The sequence below is a fragment of the Lathamus discolor genome, chromosome 15 (assembly GCF_037157495.1).
Source record: "Lathamus discolor isolate bLatDis1 chromosome 15, bLatDis1.hap1, whole genome shotgun sequence".
Lineage (NCBI taxonomy): Eukaryota > Metazoa > Chordata > Aves > Psittaciformes > Psittacidae > Lathamus > Lathamus discolor.
In genome coordinates, this window is record NC_088898.1 from 3159530 (window position 1) to 3182391 (window position 22862).

Below are 22862 nucleotides of genomic sequence, written 5' to 3' on the forward strand. Positions count from 1 at the left end.
CAGCTGCCTAGGAGAGTGATTGAGTCTTTGAATGTTCATTCTGAATGAAGGAGATGAGAACAAGGTGTCTCATCCAACCTCACCACCACCACCACCATGAGCTGGAAGCTATGATGTTACTAATGAGAATACCTAAGTTTAGAAAACAACAGCACTTAGCAATTGCTCAGGCAGCTAACCAGTTGTGATTAACCCAGCTCTCCATGCAGTGGAGTAGTGTGGAGGTTGTAAGATGGAAAATCCAAGCCTTGCAACACCTAGGACAGAACAGTATATCAAGTACTGCATTAATAGCGTTTGCCTGGTAGAAGGAATTCCACAAGCAGCAAAACAGTTCTGGCAGGGTATGAGTATGGATTATGCATTCCCTGAGTCCAGCAGAGAAAGCCATGCCAGAGAACACTGGAGTCCCCTGCCCCGTTACAGAGGTCACACTGAACCACAGGGTACATTAACTGTTGCCAGAAACAGACTGAGATTGCTGCAATTCAGAAGCCTCCTGAGTAGTCAGATACCACCCTGAAGGAACACACTCAAAGGGGCAATCCTGCCTCTTCTCTAAGTAGTGTTTTCCTGCTTTTGTGAACCTAAAATGGATGTTAAGGAAGTGATGAGAAATTACTTGCAGTTCTCTAGCAACAAGAATACCTTGTTGTCTGCTATGGAGCCTGCTATGAACTGCAGCAACGCAGTTTCAGTTGAATGGAGAGGTGCTGCAGCAACAGTGAGAGGCCAGTGGGTTAGACTGGGGTTGGGGCAGAGCCCACTCCTGCAGCTCCCAGGAGGGGACAGGAGCACTGAGCCCCTTGCAGCTTGGGAATATTATGATCCCACTGGGGCAGGATTCAGGGAAACTGCAGGAACGAAACCTGTGTCTGAAACCTGCCAGGGGGAAAAGAAACCAACTGGCTAGAGAGACTTTTCCTTCTTCTCCACTTTCTGCCTTTTAAAAATTATTATTATAAGATAAAAAGCTTGGCACTTCTCTAACACCCACTTCACCAAAATCGTCCATCTGGGATACTAACCGCTCTGTCGATGCAGTGAGGCCATTTGCTCTCTACGACAAACGCTTTTGGATACAAATCATGGAAAGAGCAGTGCACAAACAGCATCTTCTCCTTGAGGTAGTCTTAGTCATCTTGGTCCCGAGCCCCCAAATACAAAAGAACTAACCCTAACAAACACTGTAACATCAAACATCTTCACATTCTGTAAACCGCTGGAGAATGCATCTGCTGCATTCATACAGAACCATGTGCATCGTGTTGAAGATCATACATTCAACTCTGTCGTGAAATAAATATATAGGAAAAAGAGTAAAAAAACAAAACAAAAAACAAAAAAGATTCTTGCTACAACAGCAGGGACACCACTGCCCTGGCTCCTGCCTGGATCGCGTTTGCCCCTCTCCTGGGGTGAGCCAGCTCCCTGCCCGAGGCACAGCGTAAAGCACTGGCCTGGCCGAGCTGGGCTCACTCTTTGCTCACACTCGTCTTGCAGGAATGTAGAACAGCCTTAAACAGGAGAGGCAGCTGCTCCAGGGGAACATTCACCATTTTTCCTGGTAAGAGAAAAACCAGTATTAGCAGCCACTCCTGAATCAGATTTCAGAGACACCTAAGCCAGCAAGGCGAGCAATGGTTTTACCTTGAACCTCTCAGAGAAACAGTTAATCATCCTACCGCTACATTAGACATTTGATATTCATTTGGACACAACAGGATTTATTATTTACTGAATAGAAAGCAAAATAAATGGTGAAAGTCAGATCAAAATGATTTCTCCACAATGGAGCAGTATTTATAGAAACTGGGAAAGACTAAATCCCGTTCTCTCCTTAAACTCCCTTGTTGATCTCAATGAGTAAATTATGAGAGCTACTCTGTGATTATTATCTTGTTCATTACGACAGAGTAGGATGAAGCACACAGAGCCTTGACACAGGGAGGCAAGCATCTCCCTTTGCCATAACATTCAGGAACAATGTTTTACTAACACCAGACCTTGTAGACCTAATTAGTGACACAACTGCATTTGAAAGTTCACCTGCGGATTTCAGAGGTCCAGATGAGCTGAAACCTAGGGGTTACACTGCGGGTCTGCCCACTGCTCTCTCTACCATCTGCTCCATAATTAAGCACCATTTCAGGGCTCTCTGTTTCTTATTACTACTCAAATCAGGATTGCACCCTTTTAAGGCAAAATGCCTCTGAGTTGGGATTGAAAGGAAGAAAATAAAAGGAGAACCCCCCACGGTACTTAAAGGGCAGCAGGTCAGAGCAAGGCATGTCTTTTTGGAGCAGGACGTAACACTGCATCTGCCAGCATTACAAGGACAGCTTGCAAAGAGCCAGTCTGGCTGGGTGAGCTAGGGGTGATGGGAGATGGGCTTAAAGGTGGGCGAGGAGCTTTGCTATATGAAGGTCACACGCACATATCCGCCAAAGTTGGCATGATTTTCACTGTTATAAATTGTTTTCTTTCAAAAGAAGCAAATTTCGTAACTTGTACATGATCCCATGGGAAAAGAGCTCAAAAAGTTACCTGCAATATATCGTATCTCTGGCAAACACATCATTAAATCCGGAAAACGGTTTGGCTGGTGTGGATATTTGTACTCTGTGAAGTCCTGGCAAACATACCAGTACCGCTTATTCAGCTGCTCCAGTTGGGATGCATTGGTCAAACCCCTGATGTCTGAAAGGGAATACAGTTAGAGCAATGAATGAAAACACAACGAAAACATCCTAGAAGAGCAGCAGCCTTGCACTTATTGCCCTTTCTTCAGGAAAGACAGACTGTTTTCTATAACTCTAAGCTTTGTCCCTGCTTCAGAGACTGCCCAGTTAGGCAACTACTAGAATTCCCATCTCCCCTCCTGGCATGCCTGCATCGCGTATGCGTCTTTACACCTATGTCTGGGCACAGGATTTCCTTCCACAGAGGGCCAAGCTGAGAACAGCTACTGTCTTAAGCTGCTCATCTGCAGAGCTCAACAAAGAATTTGGAGATAACAGCTCCAGCAATCTTAAATCCCCATCTGCCTGGTGTAAAGCAGCTGCATGTCAAGGTTTAGTCCTCACAGCAGATTCAGCGTAATACTTCCTCAGACAGAAACATGTTGATTTTAGCTATATCATCCTGGCTGAGGAAAGCACTCAACTCTATAATTCAAGGTATCATCATATTTCTCCCCATCTGTTTATGAATTATGTCCTATGAGCTTTATAAACTTGTCAACTTCTTGTTTTTAAATTTAGCTTTGCCAATGTCAGGCAACATACACAGAGGAAAAAATGGGCATTTCCAAGCTATCAAACTGGCAGGAAGTACAACTGCCACCCTCCAGTGTGATCAACAGCATCGGCACGCTGCTGGGAGTGCTGGGAAGGATCCAGTGCCGTGGAGCAAGGAAGCTGCAGACCCTTGGTACAGACTCGTATTGTAAGACCATCTGACGGAAGAGGCATTTGTCTACTGCCCAAAAGCTGACTTTTAAAAATAATTCTCAGGTATTTCACATAAAAAATTGCAAACTTCAACTAAAAATAAAAGAAGACAGGAAGTTAATGAAAATACATTTTGGAAAACAATGGAGACAGCTCGAGAAGTGTATTATCCAGTGTCAGGAAACTGCCCAGGGAAGCAAACCGGAACCTCAGCCCGGCACAGATTGAAGCGTCAGCACTATCTCCTGCTGGAAATGAGTGGGGGAGGAGAGAGCCTGCAGCACATTTTTACGGACTGCAACTATCTTTCACACTACAGCAGACTTTGGGGACATTTATTTCCAAAATCACAGCTCAACGCCATCCATTGAGCTTTGCCTCTCACAGTTCTCTCCTTTTACAACACGAAGAAATGTTGACACTGGGCCACAACAAACGACCAGCAAGCAGTGGATTGAGACAATGTGCAAGAGTGGAGACAGGGACAGGCACTTCTGAGGAACAAACACAACCTATTCCGAACTATTCCAGCCCTCTACAGTTGTTAGGCAGCTACCAGGGTCTTCTCACATGTTGAAGAATTACTCTGCATGGATTTTGAAATGTCCAGGGTCTTGCAGCAGCCTGGACCACCAGCTTTAATACCCTGGTTAATCAACAGTCTCTTCTTAGGCTAAATTCATAGCCTGCACCTAAATACTTCATTTGTGATTACTTTTCCCTGTGAAGAGTTAGCATTAGGTGTAGCATCTAAAAAGCAGGTAGCCAGCTAGATGACCTAAGTACATATCCTGAAGGTAAGCATTTTAAATAGCCAGAAAAGCTCGGAACAAATACATTTTCTAGTTGGGAATCTTCGAAAGCTTGTTACGCAAACAGCCAACATTTCCTTCAGGAAAAGAAAGTGATGCCAATTAATTGGCTTTAAAATATCCTTCAGTTAATGGCTATACAGTTATCTAAAGCAATACTTTTAGATGAAAAGTCTGTTAGCAGCTGGTAAGTCACCCAAACCTTATCCAGAAAGGTTTCAACAGTGTCCGTGCTCTGTTTGTATCCTGGTGTTGGTACCCTTGGTACATATGTAAAATGACACACTTACTGTGCTTGGTCCCTGTATTTAAAGGCAATAAAAATTGTCTAAGCAAATGAATTCATTTACTTCCAGGACTTCTTCAGGTGGATACCCAAGTATCCTGCTCTGCATGCGTATGGTCTACATAATGGTAAACACAGAAGTTTCAGAGCTTGAGTCTCTTCATTGATCTCAGATCCCTTCCTCTTATTTCTCATCAGGAGAGCAAAGACTGCTTAGATGGTTTCAGAGAATTTCTCCATTGGGGCCAATACCTCCTCTTCATGGACTCACCTTGATTTAGGAAGTTAATGGCTTTCATACACGCATACTCCTCATTGCTGACCTTCAACTGGTTAAATTTGCGAAAGAGGTAGATCAACCGCTCCATCACCTCCATCCCCTCTTCACTGAATCTGGAGGACAGAGATCACACATCAATGTATACAGGACAGAGTCCATACAATACAGGCAAGAAGCTTATTAAAATAACTGCAGAGAGTTTAACATCTTCAAAGAGACTTAACAAAATCTGTCATGAAAACTGCCCAAAGTCTGCCAGCACCACTATTAAAGTAGAAGTAAGAAGGAAAATTACTCTCACAGACATGACTGCTATAGATACTTTAGCAAAAACCAGCTCTTGGTGATTCAGTTCATCACCAGCCTGCTTTGACAGAGGAAAAGGCTTGACAGAGCCAGAAATCTGCACAAATTGCTTGCGTGCTTGTAGGCACACTGCTTTGCCTCTCTACGCTTGTAGTTCCCCACATTTCAATGAGGACTGTGCCTCTCTCAGGCTCCTCCGGTGATACAGCACTGCATGCACACGGAGCCCAGATCCCGCTGCACAGATACTGCTTCCCAGAACAAAGTCTGTTTCCAATAGGAAAAGTGCCTACAGTTTCCTGTATCTGTAGAGTGCTGCTGGAAGTAGCTTTGTTTTAACACTGAGGAATTACACTGGCCCATGTGCAACAAGTGGCACACACTTCATTTATCTGACAGACAGGTGAGGAAGCTCACCTCCTGAAAATTCCCAGGGGTGACTCACAGAGATCCTGTGCTTCCACAAAGCCTGGCCATTATGGTTTGTTCATTTTCCTCAGCTGAGAGCTTCTGGGGTGAGACATACTGCAGGTAGGCTGGGATCCTTCTCACGGGTACAAATATACATGAACCCACAAATAACCAGTGTTAAAGGAAGTGGAACTGCAGGGGATGGCCTAAGGTTCAATTGTGCTAAGTCTAAGGAATGCGTGCTGCTTCTTTCTAAACTTTCCCCTTCAAACAGGATTCACTGCACTTAATTAATGTGCATCAAGATGAAAATGGGAAAGCACTGCTGCTAGTGTCACTGTCAGGGATCCTCTGCTGGGATCTAGATCCACGATCCGTACCAGCCCTAGAGTATCTAAGCAGGCAGAGCTACATTCATTTCTGATTCTGTGCTGTTTGCTGAAAACAAGCTGTTGTTTCTCCTCAATGTGCACACTCGCCAAGGGAAGCCAGTGAGAAATGGGCGGGAGAGCATGCACTGATGCACAGGGAATGCAGATCTTCCCAAAATCTCCTGGGAAATTGCATGATGGAGGTTTTGCAGGTGCAGAGTGAGGTCCTCCTGCTGATAGGGGTGCCAGGCTGCTTCTTCAGGAGTGATGCCCCATGTGTGCACCATGATAAAGGATGGTGTAACTGTAGCTGGAGGGAGCAGACTGCTGCCAGTGCCCACAAACACGCTCCGGGACCATCCCACACGTACCAACAGCCAGAACAGCCTCTTGGAAACACATCTCACAGCAATACCCCCGGTTTCAAAGACACCACATATTGCAAAAATACTCAGAAGTGGGACAGAAGTGTTTAGGGAAGCTTCAGCTGCACTCTGGCATTGTACAGCACAAAGAATATGAGCACAACCAGAAAGCCATCTTTGAATAGAGCAAAAATAGAACCTTTTTCACTGAAGAATACCTTATTTTGGCATGTGTGTTTGTTTACTTCAAAGTTATTTGTAAAATGCATGGTGGAGTTTGACCTCAGAGAAGCGAAAACAAGCTGTCTGAACTGCAGGTCACTTCTTCAAGAAAGCAATATTGTAAGTGATGAAAGCCTTGTCGGCTAATCTAAAGTTGTACAAGTTTTCTTGCTCTCAAGTTGACATTAAAAATCTTGCAGGTGCAAGATTGCAAAGCTCAAGAAGTTAATGAGCACAAAGACCACTCAGTTGTGTGTTGGGTTTAATTGTTTTTAGAGCATGCACATTTTTACCAGCCACTCATCACTTCATAAATCCAGGAGAGCTCTTCTCTCACTCCTGCAGTTCAACTGTCTCACTTTTCCGTGCATACTTTCCTCCCCCTTTCAAACAAAGCTGTTCTGTTTTTCACAGCCCTATTTCTTCTCGAGGACTGACTCCTCCACACACTTCTCCTCGCAGTTTACACCAGGCAAGTTTCTGGCTGAGAGTTATCGGGATCAGCTGGGGAGGAGGGGGAAGGGAAGCGCTATCAGGAGTGCTGGGGGAGGCCAGGAATCTATTCATTTCATATTCATCTCCAGAAAACCAGCACAATAAAAGAGAACATTTGATCTAGCAAATGAACAGAACATTTAGCCAGCTGTTAGCAGTGATTAAAACACAGGGGCCAGGGAGCTCATCCTATGCTTTCACTCATCCTATGCTTTCATTTGTCACCTACCTAAGCATTAGCATTGCACCCATCATTTTGCTAAGAACAAGAATTAACCCCAAAGTACCAGACTATGGCAGCTCAGTGAGACTTCTTCAGCCAGCTGTGAGATGTAATGAACTTCTGTTTGCAGTCGTTACTGATCAATGCCAGAGGAAATGGGGGCTCTTTGAGAAAGCCCATGAGTCAGACACCTCTCTGAAAGAGCTCCTCCCAAATCCAAAGGGATCAGCTTCCCCACAAGTGTATTGGACAGAAGACTGATACTCATGAACTATCCCACTGCCACCTGCAGACAGTCAAGCTATGGCTGAACTACCATAGAGACAACTGGGAGGGAGCCATGCAGCCTGAGACCCCTCACCTGTGCAGCTTCCCACTAAATGGCTTGTTTTGGTGTGCATTTTCCTATGTCACGACGACAATTAATGATACTTGAAAAGCTAAATCAGAAGAAGAGATTGCAGAAACATTCCACTCCTGAGAACACCTATTTTCATCCATGTGCACAGATCTTCTGTGAAGGACTTTTGAGGCGACCAGCTCTGAATTGCTGGTTTCTGAAGGGTGAGGATTCCTCCTTTGTCTTGTTGTCTTACTCTTGCTTGTATTTATCACAAACCCAAAATGGAAACAAACACTTCTCTTTTGAGGCTCTGACCAGGACAGCAGGAACAAAAGGACAGCTGAATGCAGGAACAAGTGTTATTGTGGTTTTCTATGACCCTTACTGTTCCTTACAGGAGCAGCACCAGATGCACGATGAATGGCCAGGCAGAACAGCACTGGGAAGGAACCTGCCCCAGGAAATGAGACAGCTGGGTCCAGCTCCTGGCTTCTCCACTCCTCCACCATGGTCTCAGCCAGCCAGCGCCTCTGGGTGTCAAACAGATGCACAAAGGAACCTCAAAGGCCCATTAAGATCCTGCAATGGCTGAGGACCACAGCAGTATTTTAAATCTCTGCTCATCAGACATTTACATCCCCTGGTGACTCGTGCAAAATCACCATACCTAGCAAGGGCAGAGTGCAGGGTGAGCAGCAGTTTCCATAAACCCTACCTATTCTGCCATAATAATGTGAGATTGTGAGTCTGCTACCAGAAGGAGGATCTGTCTGGCACCAAGACTGCAAAAAACCCACCCAAACTGAAAAACCAACACCCTGACCAAAATGATAAATGAAAAGCAGGCTCCTCAGGGCACCAGAGAGTAAATACTATGGAAAACACAAGAGCTAAGTTGCAACATCTTTTAAATTTATGTAATCAAAACAAAGAAACAGCAATTAATAATGAACACTTTGATAACGCAGACAACCAGCTTTGAGAACAACCTTTCCACATGTCCAAAGGGTTTTTAAATAAGACCTTCCCTCCTGCATCTCAGGGTTACCCAAAGTGTTGGTCAGTTTTACTCTCCTCATGAAAAAGGCAGTTCATTGGGCTGTGCTGGAGGACAGCAGCATTGCTGCAGGAAATTTAAACAGCATCATGTACCTTCCCCTGCCGAAGGAAGTTTTGACTCAATACTGACTAACCATGGCATATTTTCTAAGCCTGGAACATCTGTTCCCTAAAAAAAAACTGAAAAGGAAAACAGCTGCAGGTGAAGTGACGCGTCCTGGGAGAGGTGGCAAACTGGTCACAGGGCACCCACCATCTCCTTCAGCTCTAGATCTCACTCCCTTACCCACAGACTCAGCCTGACATCTCACCTGTGCAGCTCATCATCAGAAGGAGAATACTTGGAGGTGACGTCTGCAAGGTCACCAAAGATCTGCTTGCTGTAAACAGTCAGCGAGGAGAGCAGGATGAGCTCCTGCCATGTAGAGCTGAGCAGGCAGGTATAGTCCTTGATGGAGAGTTCACAGAAGAATGGCAGCTTCTTGATCCAAGCAATCTGCCTGAAAAGCAATTCATCCGCCAGACGACACAACAACGCAAACAGCTCTGCCTGAGTCACTTTATACCTGCAGGCACAGTTAATATGAAGGCATAAAATCCATTAAAAACATTGAATGACATCGTTTGACCAGACACTGGAAAAGCAAGCCAAAACCCCACAGGAATTCATATCCAAGTGCCCAATGTGCCAGTTCCCAGGGTGTTGCAGGAGCTGTGATGGTCAACACCCATCCTGCCCAGCTGAGGGATGCGAGAGGAGCCACTCCAACTGCTGGGGTCACCCACCCCACCAGCACCCAGCCTCAGAGAGCCCTGCAGCTCTCACAAACAGAATACGCAGCTTTTTTCCACCTACGTGTATTTTGTCAGCTACCGTGCTTATGACTAGGCGTTCTGTACAGTTAATGCAGTCTTAGGGCTGGAACCCATTAAACTCCACTCCTGCGCAGCCTCAGCCCATCCATGTGGCCTGGAACCCCACGCAAGGCCTGTGCATGCCAGCTCTGGCCCCAGGCAAGGGCACACGGCATGCATAGGTTGGGGTCTGGTTTGCTGCTTGCACTGTGGCTACATCTTCTCCCAGGGAAAGTGCTCCCTGCGCTGATCAAGCCATGAACGCATGCACCCAGCAGCCCCCTCGCTGGCAGCAGCCCATGTGTATGCAGGCAGAGAGGGCCAGACCAAAAGGACATCCAGGAGCACGCAGCTCTGGGCAGCCTCTCGCACTCACACCGCGCACACTCACCCGTCCTCAATGAGCATCGGCGTGCCGAGCGGCTCCAGGTCCTCTGCTGACACCAACTGATTGATAAGACTGTGCGACTGGGGGTCCAGGCTGCGTGTCTGAGGGGGCATCAGAGCCGAGTGAGCAGAATAGCTAAAAAGGTGCGGGAGGTACTGATAGTGCGTGGACACCGGTGTCCCGATATATTGATCCCTGAGCGCAGCGAATCCATTCAGCTCCACGGACCTACTGGAAAAGCAAAAGCTTTTTAATATACCCCCCAAATTCTACCCAATTCATTAAGAGGTTGTATCTAGCTCCATCAGAAATGTTAATAAAAATATGGAAAGAAAACAGAATGGGAAATGCCTCTGTATTTAAACTTACACTGGGAATAATTCAGTGCGCAGACCAAACGACTTATATTTGCCTCATGATGAGCCTGGCTCCATGAGCAGCCATTCAGATTAACAAAGCATTTCCACCCCAGCTTCCTTAAAGGCTAGAATTTGGGATTGTAAACTAAGTATTTACGCAAGCAGTGAACACAAATATCTCCCGGTCTAAGATGCACCTGAAAGCAGATGGAATGCAAGTCTGAGATGCTCGCTGTGTTCACAATTGAAGGCTGCATCAGGAGGCTGGCACTAACAGTAACTGACGTTAATATAACACCATCAATTAGGCACCTAAATGGAGTAATTCATGTTCAAAATCTGAGCACAGTGCAGAAAAAGCTTATTCAGAATGAGCAGTGAAAGGTAACCAAGTTCCCATGACCTGCAGAAAAGATTATTGACACAAATTAAGAGACATTTTAAATACGATTTCTTTTTTTGCCTTCTTTTACATTTGCTCATGAGGGTTTCACCTCCCAGTTCAATCCTTTTCAATCCAGTGGCTGTCTTAAAACACAATTAGAGATGTAAGAATCAGGGAAAGGCAGTCAAGATTACTGCCATAAGGAATTCTTCCAGGGGTCATTCCCACCTTGAAGATGGAGTAGAAACAGGTGAAGGCTGGTTGCTCTCAGAAACTCCATTCCCAGGGGAACTATGGTCACTGTCTCCGTTGTTGCTCCATGACATATTTGCTTCTCCCTCAAATTCTTGCCCAGACATAATTCTCTCAATCTCTTCCTCTGATATCTGTCAAGCACAGGATCATTATGGTTACTTCAGCTGAGAGGAAGAACAAGGCAGAAGCTCTGTATGCAAACACCTTGACCGTAGGGTCACATCCAACAGAGATGAAATCACCCCAATACCAGGAGAAATGTTTTGCCATTCCTTTACATTTAACAACATACATGAAAAATTCTATTTACAGCTAATTGTGGTGACCTCCAGCAGAACAATTTAAGTGACGATAACACAGGAGGCAGGAATGGACACATGAAAAGATGTCAAACACACACAGCAACAAGCCGTAAATCAGCCGCTGTCACACAGTGAAAAACCCGGGAGTAATTGAGGCCAGTTCATCGGGAACATCACTCAGTAGAGGCAGAGTTAAAGGCAAGCAGGGAGTGGGGTAGGCTCTGGTTTGATAAAGCAATTGAGAGAGGCAAGGTGACGTATACAGAATTAGCCAGGAAAACACTTTCAGGGGATCGCTGTTCACTATTTTTCCCCAGAGAAGGACCAGGTGGCACGCAAAGTAATCAGGTATCTAATACTTAAAACAGGTATTGGAGAGGAATATATGTGAAGCTAAAATAGACTAAAAAATAAAAATCATTTCTCTGAAGTATAAATTGCAGAAACATTGCATGAGTAGTGGGATAAATGTAACACAAAAGTTGTGGGGCTTTCTCACTTAACTCTGTGCATACCCCTTTGCGAGGCTGTCACACAATATGGAAAGACCTTGAGTTAATATGCTGCAAGACAGTGCCGTGCACTCTGAACATCATTTTCAAGAGCCAAACATTGCTCATAGAGGCACTAAAAATTGTTACCTGGCCAGAAATGAAATGCTTTCAGCTTTAACCAGGATCTAATGCTGTTATCAATATGTTTGCAAACAGCAGAAATGTCCTATCATTACAGAGACTTTTTTACTGTTTGAGCTAGGCTCTCTCTGATGCTGACCACAGGCATGGCTGCACTGGCTGATTCTTGCCTTTCTCTCAGTCTGTTATGAAGGATCTAATTGAGCAAGCAGTGTGCCTGGTTGCTTGGCTTCTCATGGTCTGGTTTTGGGCTGGGGTGACCAGTCTTTCCACAGGCACAAAGAGCCCCAGAAAATGCTTTCAGTGTTATTTCTATTTTGTTAAAATAAACAGTAAAGCCCTAAAAGACCTCTTTTCTAGAAGCAAGCTGGAAATGGCCATCATTTCTCACACGTACACTACAAGCTGTTGGACTGAATTACCTCGTGCTTTACAAGACATCTCCAGACAAGCTGTGCCATCAATCAGTGAGACATTTACCGGGTGCCCCGCTTGCAACAACTGAAGGAATTGCAGCAGGCAGCCACTGAGATTTACTGGGAGCTGTGGAGCCGTCCTTGTGCAGCTCACAAAGGCCAGAGCGCCTCGAGCCTGCCCGTGAATCCACACAGGCACCTGGGACTGCTCCGGGGACAAGCAAGCGCCGAGCTTTATTTACAAATCTACAGTTCATGATGTATTTCTAATGCTTGTGGAGAGCCAAAGCCCTGCTATGCCAGCAGGAGGCACAGCATGGCTGAGAAAGGCTCTATCAGATCATCCCAAGGCGCTGCCACAGTCCGAGCCCACCACCTCAAGAGGAGCTGTGTGCCAAGGGCAAGAGAGTAAAAGCTGAAGGGAACCATGGAGAAACAGCCGGATATGCTCACCTGGACAGGTCCAATGCTTTTGTTTCTGCCTCCTGGCATGCCATCTTCTCTGATTGCTGAAAGAAAACAAGCAAACCTAGGTAAGGAAGGCTGCTGTTCAGTTGTCGGTGAGGAATGCTCCTGTTGGGTATTCCAGAAGTACACCAGAAGGTATCTACTGTTTTGAGGAAAAAATCTTTGTGCTTCAAAAGATTCATTTTGTTCATCAAAGCAGTTTACACAGAAACCTCCAGTGCTTTCCAGGGCACTGGAGAGATCGAGGCGTACATGTCATGATCCTCACCCTAACAGCATAAACACATCGATGGAGCTACGAGCATTACACGGGGAGTTTAGTTTTACGTGTGATCCGTGAGTGACAGGTAATGAAGGAATAGCAATTCTTTAACACAATTAATTCCAGCATAATTTGAGAAATGGCACATGGAAAGCAACCCTGCTTCACCCTGGAGATAACCCACTGAATGCCCACAACAGCTAGAAAAGCACATGTGAACGCCGGCCTTCCTAACTGCACTGCCCACAATGAACCATCATGAGCCAGACTCCACCTGGGGAGACATGGAGCAGTGCTGCAGCAACACGGAGATAAAGCACCTCAGTGGTAACTACTAACACTGCTGTCACGTCAGAGAGTCAGATCTCTACGGCTGTCACAGAAAAGGAAAGGGAGCACACAAAGCTGTCACTGAGCATTCCACTTACTAGCCTGAGCTCTGCAGTTTCATTTCAGAAGGGCAGCCCAGTTTCTCCATACAGCAGCTGCATTTTTAAAGCTCTTTAAACAATTTCCAAGGAACTTCAACAAAGTCCAATTAAGCGGATTATCCTGGAGATGCTTTTTCACCTTCCTTTTCCCTCTGCTTTTAACTTTATTGGCAGAGCAGCTCTGCATAAGCTGACAGCACTCGAGGACCAGCCCTGCTCCTGGTGTGCTGCCTCTCCTGGGCCAGGTCCCCCTGTTTATCAGGTCCCAGTCTCTTTCCCACCGTGACCTGGCCAGACTTGGCAGGAGGCTCTCCCCAGCTGCATGGTGACCTTGCTGCTGCTGGCTGGCCTGACCCTGCTTGGCACACGGGGCTGCAGGAGGCCCTTCCAAAGCAGAAAATGACACAAAATGTAAGGAAAAATTTGTCTGTTGCTTGATTTTAGACACCCTCCGCTCAAATCACCCTTGTCTGCGCGTGCAGCTCGGGGATTACACACACTCAGCTAATGCAGTCGCAGCAAAGCAGCGCTACACACACCTCCACGTGCACCTAAACTGCGTTTTCCTGCATCACAACCCCTTGCACATCGCTACGAAGTGTCTGATGATTTACAACCACCCCTGTGGTACCTTCCAACAACATGTTACGAGATCAGCAATACAGTTTTAACCCTTCCATCGCAAACTCTATCACCTCCATGCAACAGCAAGTAGTTTTATTTAAAATGCCAGGCAGCATTCAGTAAGCAAACTGGAGAAACCACAAACACAGGAGAGAAACCAACTGTGGTTACCTTTTATAACACACAAATCTCTTAAGATACAGCAAGACAAGGCCTTTTTAACCAACATGGCTGTTCTATGCAAGCTCTTTCCAAAAAAGCCCTTAGTTTCTCATGGAAAGAAAAGGGACTGATATAAAACTGAGCTGTCCCAGTTACCTCTCTGTTACTCCCTTTAGGGGTTTATTTAACATAATGGAAGCACAGTAACTGTTTTCCAGTTTGGGGGGGGAATTTCTCTACTTTTCCAAGCTATTTTATCGCTAATTGTGATTCACAAAGCTGCTCAGCTAATGGCATTATGAGCAATGGATAGAAATTGTCTTGATCTTCCTATAGCACTTCCTAGCACTTCCAAGTGCTACCGGAGAAGAGGGAAGAAGGGTGGACACCGGGCCAGCAGGTGGCGCTCTGCCCCCGCGGGTGAGCTGCGCCTGCCGACACCGGGGCGCCTGCTGCCGGTACCGGACACGCCAGTGCGGGCAGGGAGCGGGCAGGGAGCGGGCAGGGAGCGGGCAGGGAGCGGGCAGGGAGCGGGCAGGGAGCGATGGGGCTTATAAAACCCCAAAGCCCGCCCCCCGGGTGGCAAGATCCCGGAGGCGCGGAGCAGTTCACGCTGCAGACCCTTAGGATACACGAACCCAGCCAGGTTCTGGCCGCCCTGAGCTGGGCTCTCATCACTGGGAGCTCAGCTGTGGTCCCCCAGCAAGTGGAACTCCCAGAAATCATTTGTAATCAAAGCGGTCAGGAGATAAGCTTTCCATCTCAGCCCCAAGATACCCTTCCTAAGAAAGATCCTGGCGGATTTGCAGTAAATTGATGGAAGTTTTAGTGCTTTCGACAGGCGGCTTTCACATGAAGGATGACACTGAAGGCATCAATAGCTACATTTAAAAAACATGAGATGACACCTTTGTTTAGTGGTCCCTCTCGCCACCCCACCGGCTCATCCAGGAGGGAAAGAAGGAGCACGACCAGCTACTGTGCTACAACAGCACCCACTCCTGCTCCAACTCCTGCTCGTTGCCATTAAACCAACAAATCTCTGCCTTCAATGGGTAACAACAATTCCTGAGATTAAACAGCCAACAGACTGGGGTGAAGAGTCTATCCCGGTCTATTTTTTATTACATTTCTGAGCTAATGAAGACTTTCCGTCCTGAAGATGATACTGTAGCATTTCATCAGTCTGTACACATGAGAACTAAGGGGTGGCTGTCCCTATCCCAGATCACATCTCCTCCTCAGTGACCTCACACTTGGCAGAACCACCTTTGGCATTCCCAGCCCCACACCACTGTGCCTCATCAACCAGAGAAAGGTGGTAAGTGAAGACCCTCATCACTGTGGAGCAGCTGCAGGTCGAAGCTCACACAATAAACAGGTAAATCTGACTCAGATCCCTTGGCATTTTAAAAGCCCATTTAAACGCACTGATTTTTGCCACATTAATATATTGAGGTATAAAAATAGTGACCATTTCGATCAGGGAAAATGCAAGGTCAGAGGTTAGAAAGGACAGTAAGTCACCTTCCCTGAAAAAAGGGATCACAACAATCAGTCCTCCAAATATTTATACATGTTTTCAATTCATACAGATCTTCCTCCAATACAGCAACAAAGTACTTCAGGGAGAATTTTTTATCCATGTATAATTTTGCTGAAGCTTCTCTTTTTCTTGCCCAGAATTTGAGAGGCAGAAGTGCAATAGAGAATGGCAGCTGAGGCTGGGCAGCTCACATTGCTAACACAGGCCCCAGCCTGTACCTTCCCCTATAAAAAGCCCAGTGTTCTTTACCTTTCCGGTTCATCCCCATCTGGAGGCATTTGAGCAGGCGGCAGTACTGGCATCTGTTGCGCTGTTTGCGTGACATGACGCAGTTCTTGTCCCGACTGCATCTGTAAACCCGCTTGTTGCAGATGCTCCTTTTGAAGAACCCCTTGCAGCCCTCGCAGGAGATGATCCCATAGTGCAGCCCCGTCGCTCTGTCCCCGCAGATCAGGCAGGTTCGCTGATCCACCCGCTCATCTGCAAGAGAAGAGGAAAGGCTTTGTGATCAATAGAACAGAGCACAGCACAAAACACCAGTCTCGGCAGCCTGGCCAGAGGCACCAGCTCTGTGCCTCTGGTGAGGAGTAAAGGATCCTCACCACCTTTAGTTTGGGAAACAAAGTGCTGTTTAGATCGTGAGGAGCACACACTGCAGCCATAAGAGGCCACGCTGCTGCCAACACCTGCTTCTGCCATGGATCAGGGTCTCCTCCCTCCATGGGCAGCAGGTCAAACCCTGTCACCATGGGGCCAAATGTGGCTTCCCTGACATACCTCATGGATTCCCTTAACAAAGAGTAGAGAGGAAAGAAATTGATGCTGTTTTCTCATCGGCACGGCACAAGCATGCTGTGCTGCCCCAGAAGTTTATTCCCAACATACAGATTTTTTCTCTGGACATTGCGCGTGGTGCCCAGTGGTGCTGGCACCCACTGTGGACACTCAGCAGGAAAACCCTTGAGTTTCTGTTAGGTCAGTTTGATGAAGCAGCAGTCACTGTCGGGTTCCTGCAGATCCATGGCACAGCACCAGAGAGCAGCAGCACGTGGCTGCAAGGGGAGGCTCCATTTCTCACCTTCCCAACACTGTGACTGGATGCTTGGAGCACGGGTGACAACGTGGCTCTCCCCAGCAGCCCTCATTGAACTTCATGCTGTTGTTGACGTGAACGTTGAGGGGAAACAGGGTATGAAGAGCCCTACCTCGGCTGCACAGGACAAGGTGTGCAAATACAGAAACTGTGCCTGGCAGACACCAGCGCACACAAAATGCTGTGACACCTTGTCTGTTCCTGGGACAAGCACCTCCCTGCTTCCTCCTGCAGCACCAGCAAAAGCCTCACGACAGACATCACTGTCCAGAGCCCAAGTGAATGTTACTACAGAAACAATCATACAGTGATGTGGTTTTACTGTTCCTTTTCCAAATCTTTGGAAGGCCTTTGATGGCTAAAAATGAAAACTGAGGACACCCAGCAACAGGAGCTGTCACATTAAATTCAGTATCTTCTGAATGTAACATCGCCTGAAAGAGCAGGAACGATGCACAGCTCAGCGAGAACCTGTGAGCAAGCAGTGAGCTCCACACACACGGGTGTCAAACAGAAAGGAAAAAGTACATGATAGCAGAAGAGAACCCAGATGGATCCTCACTCATGTGCACAGGGAGGCCTAAACCTCGCTTCACATCGACAGGCAGCCACACTTAATGCCAGCAAGTTGCACCAGCAGCTTTTTCTGTAGCAGATGTTTAGCACAGGCAAACAGCTTAACCCCTCACACACCAGGACAATCTGCCGCCCCTGCCCCAGTGTTTTAACCCATTAGTATCCCAGCAGATGCAAACAGAGCTGCACTTTGAAGACAGGCACTATTCAAGTGTGTGCAAGGTTACACACCTACCTGCAGCGTACTTCATGGGGCTGCTTTCCTAAGTGTCAAGTAAGCGTTACCCGGATGAACAGATCAACCTGGCGGAGCAAGGTGGTGGGACTGAGGAACAGAAAGGACACTGCTTTGGTTTAGAGCAATGGGACTTGAGGAACCACACTTCTGCCTTCCACTCAGTCGAGCATTTCCTGTGGGTGCTGGTTAAACCAGATTGCTTCCGGTATTTCTTGGCCTGAACACATAAACCGTGCAATCTCCAACAGGCAGAAATACCCACAGCTAGAGCAGGACCCAGGAGGTGACAACAGCTCTCTGAAGCTCCCTGGGGATGGATGCTGCACATAGTTCTCCACACGAGTCTTGGGTACCCAAAGTTTAACTTGAGTCCTGTCCTTTCTCCCTGGAGTTTGTATGATATGTGTATTTAAGCACATGTAGTTAAAGGCAAGCTGCTTAGGAGCATATGCTTTCCAGAGCCTGCCTTGTGGACACAGGCTGTGCTGCACACAATTCCTCTGTGTCCAACTGTGCAAACCACTGCAGAGAAACTCCTCAGGGGCAGGAGCTCACATGATAGCTACAATCAAATTAATAATGGGGACATCAGGAGTACATGGCAGTGCTTGGGGGAGACACCATGAAGCAGACATGGTAGCAACCTGAGAAACCAGTGCGTAGGCTCTTACTACCGGGGAACGCAACAGAAACAAATGAGCTAAATGTATTAGCATTAGAAATGAAACCAGTTTTCAGTTACACACGCCAAGTAAACATCCAGACCAGCTGCTGTCTCATTCATGAGCAAGTTCCTCCACAGTTTAAACCCAGGAGAAACCACAACCAATCTGTGTTAATCTTTAAAAGGTTAGCTACTGCACAGCATGCAGATCTGCACTCTCCTGCAAGTTTCACTGCAATTGCTGTAAAACCTTATAATAAAGGGATGAATGAAGGAAAACTCCAACTTTAAGTAAAAAAACACTCACAGTGTCACCACCACACTAAAACATTCCCAGTTTTACAGGACAGACAACCTCAGGTATGTGCTTAAGGCAGCCCCAAAGGAATGCTGCCACAGATCAGGGCTGAGGCTATCGGAGCATCTTGCTGAAGGGAGGCAGCTAAACATGACTTTGTAGTCACCAAGGGCGTAATCTCTACCTTCAGCTATCTGATAAATGCTGGGAGGGGGCCAAGGGGATTAGCCTAGGACAGAAGAGTCCTCTATCTGCAGGGTTTAGCTCAGCCCCAGCTTAACTCCTGGCCCTCCCCCTGCTCCCAACAGCAGTGCCATAAATCGCAGGCAATGGGGGATCCTGAGGTCAGCAGCAATGTCCGTGCTGGCTGCTGGGCATGTAGTGCCATGGCCCGACAGGCTGGGCTGGAATTAGGGAGCCATGAAAGTACCGGTTTGCACACATGGAAAAGGCAGAGGAGGCCACTGGGGATAGCTGCAGCATCAAACCCCAGCACCGCAGCGGATCACATCCCATGGTGGGTCGCAGGGCTCCCTCCTCACCCCAGCATGCTGACGGCTGAGGATGTAAATGAGGGCTCATTTCCAGGCACAGCTTTTTTGTTGTGGGAAGAATAGGCCCACTGCGTGGCGAACAGGGAAGCCTGGATGATTAAAGTGAGGAGGAATCAGTATCCTTCTCTCACCGTCTCCATTTACCCGCTAGCAGCGTGAGGGCAAGGTGGTGTGAATGGCCCCATCCACAAGAACCACACAGGTCTTCCTGCAGAAACTGTTAACCAGGGGTGTTTCCAGATTAAAATGCACGGTAGAACAGCAGCACACACTGCGAACAAAGACACGGACCTCCAGGGACTACAGAGCTGCCCGTACACCCTGTAAACCACCCCTCAAACTGAAGTGGCAGGTAAAAAATAATCACCTACAGAAAGTCTGAGGCTTTCAGAGGTCTAAAAAACCCTGTAGGAACCATGACCAGGCGCAGGATGCTCCCCCTGCGGCCCATGGGTTTGCTGGCTCCTGACCTTTGCTGTTTTTCACCCTACTTAATGCAAGCGCCTTGCGTAGGGAGAGCCGGGGCAGAATCACAGCCAACTTCACAGAAACGGTACAGCTCAGGTAAGTTTAGAGCAGTTTCGTGCTGGGGGTGCTCTGAACTCCCCCTTAACCTTGAAATTTCACTGGAGTATCAAAACACGTAGGAAGTATCGTGATTTTAAAGCAAACAAACCCTCCCTTCTCTGTCTCTGGTACCCCTCACCGATTTGCACACACGACAACGCAGATCAGGAAACAAAGCAATTGATAAGAAGTTTTTACAAATACCTTTTGCACGTGTTTTATTTCAGAGAGAAGGCGGAGGAAGCTCCTTCCCCAATCTTCCTGACGGGGCTTGCATTTAACGAACTCATACATGGGATATTCCGGCTTTGTTCTCGCAAGCCATTGTAGCAGGGGCCACTAAATCAAACAGTTGCTGCTACGACAAAAGCACTCACAAAAAATCTCAACCTCATCTTGAACCCTGAAGATTTTTATGGCTACTCCCTCGCTAACCCCTCCCCGAAGCCACATTAAAGGCTGCATTGTTTGCAGGGGTCATGGTAGGTTTCATACCACATTTTAATACAATGTAAATTCTCCCAAGAATATTATGATGTTATACAAGAGTCACAGAAAAGAAATCGCTCCTTGCCTGTGTTTTATAAGGGCAACAGTAGAAGGAGCTCCCTTGCTTTTTAAGTCTTGCTCTTTCCCCCTCGGTGAAATGAGTAGTTTGGGTAATCTTTAGAAGAAAATTCCTATGAATTTCCAAAAGGAAATACCTTCGAATCCTGCTGAAGCCAGGGCAAAGACACGCACAGAAAACACAAAAGCACATGAATTCATGAATGCATGAAAGAGCATGTAAAATATCCAGCAAATCAAGTAAAGTATCAGGACATTCATCCAGCCCCCAGCACACCTCCATCACCGCTCCCACCTGTACGGCTCCTGGGGATAAACACCCCGAGCAGGCTACCGGGAAGCGCTAGAGCAGGCAGGCAGCACGGCGGCATTCCTGGAGGGAACCAGATGCTTCATCTCCGTGGTCCCCCATGGCTGCGAGAAGGATCGCACCCACCCCTGCAGATGCAGTTTAAAACTGTACAGCAACCACAGCTCCCTGGTATTTCTCCTTAGAAATAGGACTGTGTGCCTGTGCAGCCAGCTTGTGTGGCTCATAGTATCGGTGCTTTATAATGGAGCACAGACAAAGCCTTTATTTCCTAGAGTGAGGCCAAAAGGGAAGGCACAAACCTCGACGCAAACTCCCCGAACTGAGATTTGGTCCCACTGCAAAGCTGCAGTTTGCAGAACTTCCCCCATTTCTACCCCAGAACAGGATTTACAGCTAAGAAAACCTTTCACAGCTGAAACAAGGTTTTCAGACCACACTCAGCACTGCGATTCATTCATGTATTTAACATCTTTTCAACTGTGTATCAGTTATTTGCTTCCTGATTAACCGGCCCTATCCCACAGGCCCTGCAGTACCCTTTAGCTGGGTCTAAATCTCAAGCTGCTGAATACCAGCTGTTTGAAGAGGGGGAGCAGAAGGGGGAGATCTCACACATGTGTTACTTAAATCCTACCCAAACCTCGCTGGCCTCTGATGATGCCTCAAGCACAAACAAGCGCGTTAAGGTTTCTTTTTCCCCTTATCTTCCCTAACAAACTTTTTCAGTGTCAATTTTTAGTTTCAAGTAAATCATCTTGATAAATTCAAGGCAGAACTGGTGTAACTCCCCCCTTGCTGCCGAGTGCTGCATTGTCCGAACAAGCCCAACCCCAAAACTGGGCTTTTTTGCTTAAGGGGCTTTTCTTTAACTTATAATCGATGAACACAGGGATTAAATTTTCTGTTCAGCAGCCCCTCCCCAGGACAGCAGCGACCCCGGCAGCCGAGCCCATGGCTGGGTGCACAATAGGCCGGAGCATCCCACCCCTGCTCCTCCATGGACCCCACAGATGGGGGGTCCCAGCCCCATGCTGGATGTGGGCAAAGGCACCAGCATCCTGCTTGGGCTTAAAGAGCAGATTGTGCTGCCCCGGCTCAGGCCGGCCATGGTGAGAGCCTGAATAGAATTAACCCTCTGTGAACTAAAACAAAAACATTTGTGTGCCCAGCTGGGATAAAGGTTAATTTAAATGGACAAGCCTCCTCAAGTCCTTTAAGATAAAAAAGAGAAGGGGAAGGAACGGCTGCCTCCAACCTTATTCTTTGTGCTGTAAAAAGATGTTCTATTTACGGAGACATTTAAGAAAGCACCAACCAAGTATTGAAAAGAGGAGAAATGCTGCAAGAGGGGAACGGCCGAGCACATCCCAGCTCTGCTCTTCCTTTCCAGTAATGAAACACAAAACTCACAGTCTTATTCCACACTGGGTTTGTTACTGCCAGGGAAGAGTTCAGTCAAATGAAAACCCTCATAAAAAACAAGAGAAACCATCGGCTGCTCTTTTTTGGGTAGGTATAAATCAAGAGTGTGCAGCTGATGAAACCCATCACCCTTCCCTTCCTGGGGCTGGGACCAATCACCATTTGCATATCAAAAACTCATCTGTGAAATGCAACTTCTCCCAGCCAGGCTGGGAGTCCCTGTCCCTGCTTCTCCCCCTCACCCCAACACCCAGCCCTGCGCCCCACAGCACCCGTGTCCCATGGGACCCAGAGCCGGCCCCGGCGGTCCTTATCCCGCTCCATTGTGTGGCACAGGGAGAACGGACGGGCCTGATCCTTCCCTCCAACCAGTTGTTGCACAAAGAGTTTGGAACAAAAGCCACTGCACCAAAATGTGCCCCTGTTGGCTGGAGCCGCTGCGAGGGTCTCCCTGCATCCCGACCCATGCTTGCTCCGTCTATGGATCCGCTCCGAGCTCGCAGCCGCTCTCCGGAGCGATCAACTGTCCCTAAGCCCGATTCCAGAAAAAGAAGGCTTTATGCAGGGTCCCCTTGCCCTCGCTCCAGCACGGCCATACGCTCTGAATCGAACCCTGCCTTAGCCTCTGTATTCTGCACAGTGATACATGACAAAGCAACAAGATTAAAAACTGATTCAAAATAACCCCCTTGGACTCACTGAAGTTATCGACGCGCAACGACCGCGAATGATGCACAATGAAGAAAACCTAAGATTAACCCATCGCCACCAAAGGCAGCAGCCCCTGCCCACGGGGAGGCAGGGCCTCGGCACGGCCGAAAATAATGACTTTTCAGGATGCGCTACCCGAACAGCAA

At 47.3% G+C, this 22862-nt stretch overlaps 1 protein-coding gene across 4 annotated transcripts in view; it reads right to left on the reverse strand.

The window, feature by feature from the left end:
- Positions 1 to 936: 936 nt before the first annotated feature.
- NR6A1 (nuclear receptor subfamily 6 group A member 1) overlaps positions 937 to 22862 on the reverse strand; it is a 77689-nt gene continuing 55763 nt past the window's right edge. For 2 of the 4 annotated variants that reach the window (XM_065695737.1, XM_065695738.1), the window contains exons 2-9: positions 15963 to 16193; positions 12674 to 12729; positions 10841 to 10998; positions 9872 to 10099; positions 8937 to 9191; positions 4822 to 4943; positions 2548 to 2700; positions 937 to 1564 (exon numbers count right to left, since the gene is read on the reverse strand). In XM_065695737.1, the coding sequence (XP_065551809.1) occupies positions 1476 to 1564; positions 2548 to 2700; positions 4822 to 4943; positions 8937 to 9191; positions 9872 to 10099; positions 10841 to 10998; positions 12674 to 12729; positions 15963 to 16193 (1292 nt within the window). In that variant the 3' untranslated portion in view covers positions 937 to 1475. Of the gene's footprint in view, positions 1565 to 2547; positions 2701 to 4821; positions 4944 to 8936; positions 9192 to 9871; positions 10100 to 10840; positions 10999 to 12673; positions 12730 to 15962; positions 16194 to 22862 lie in introns of those variants that run through there. The other 2 variants (XM_065695736.1, XM_065695739.1) reach the window with 2 other exon arrangements.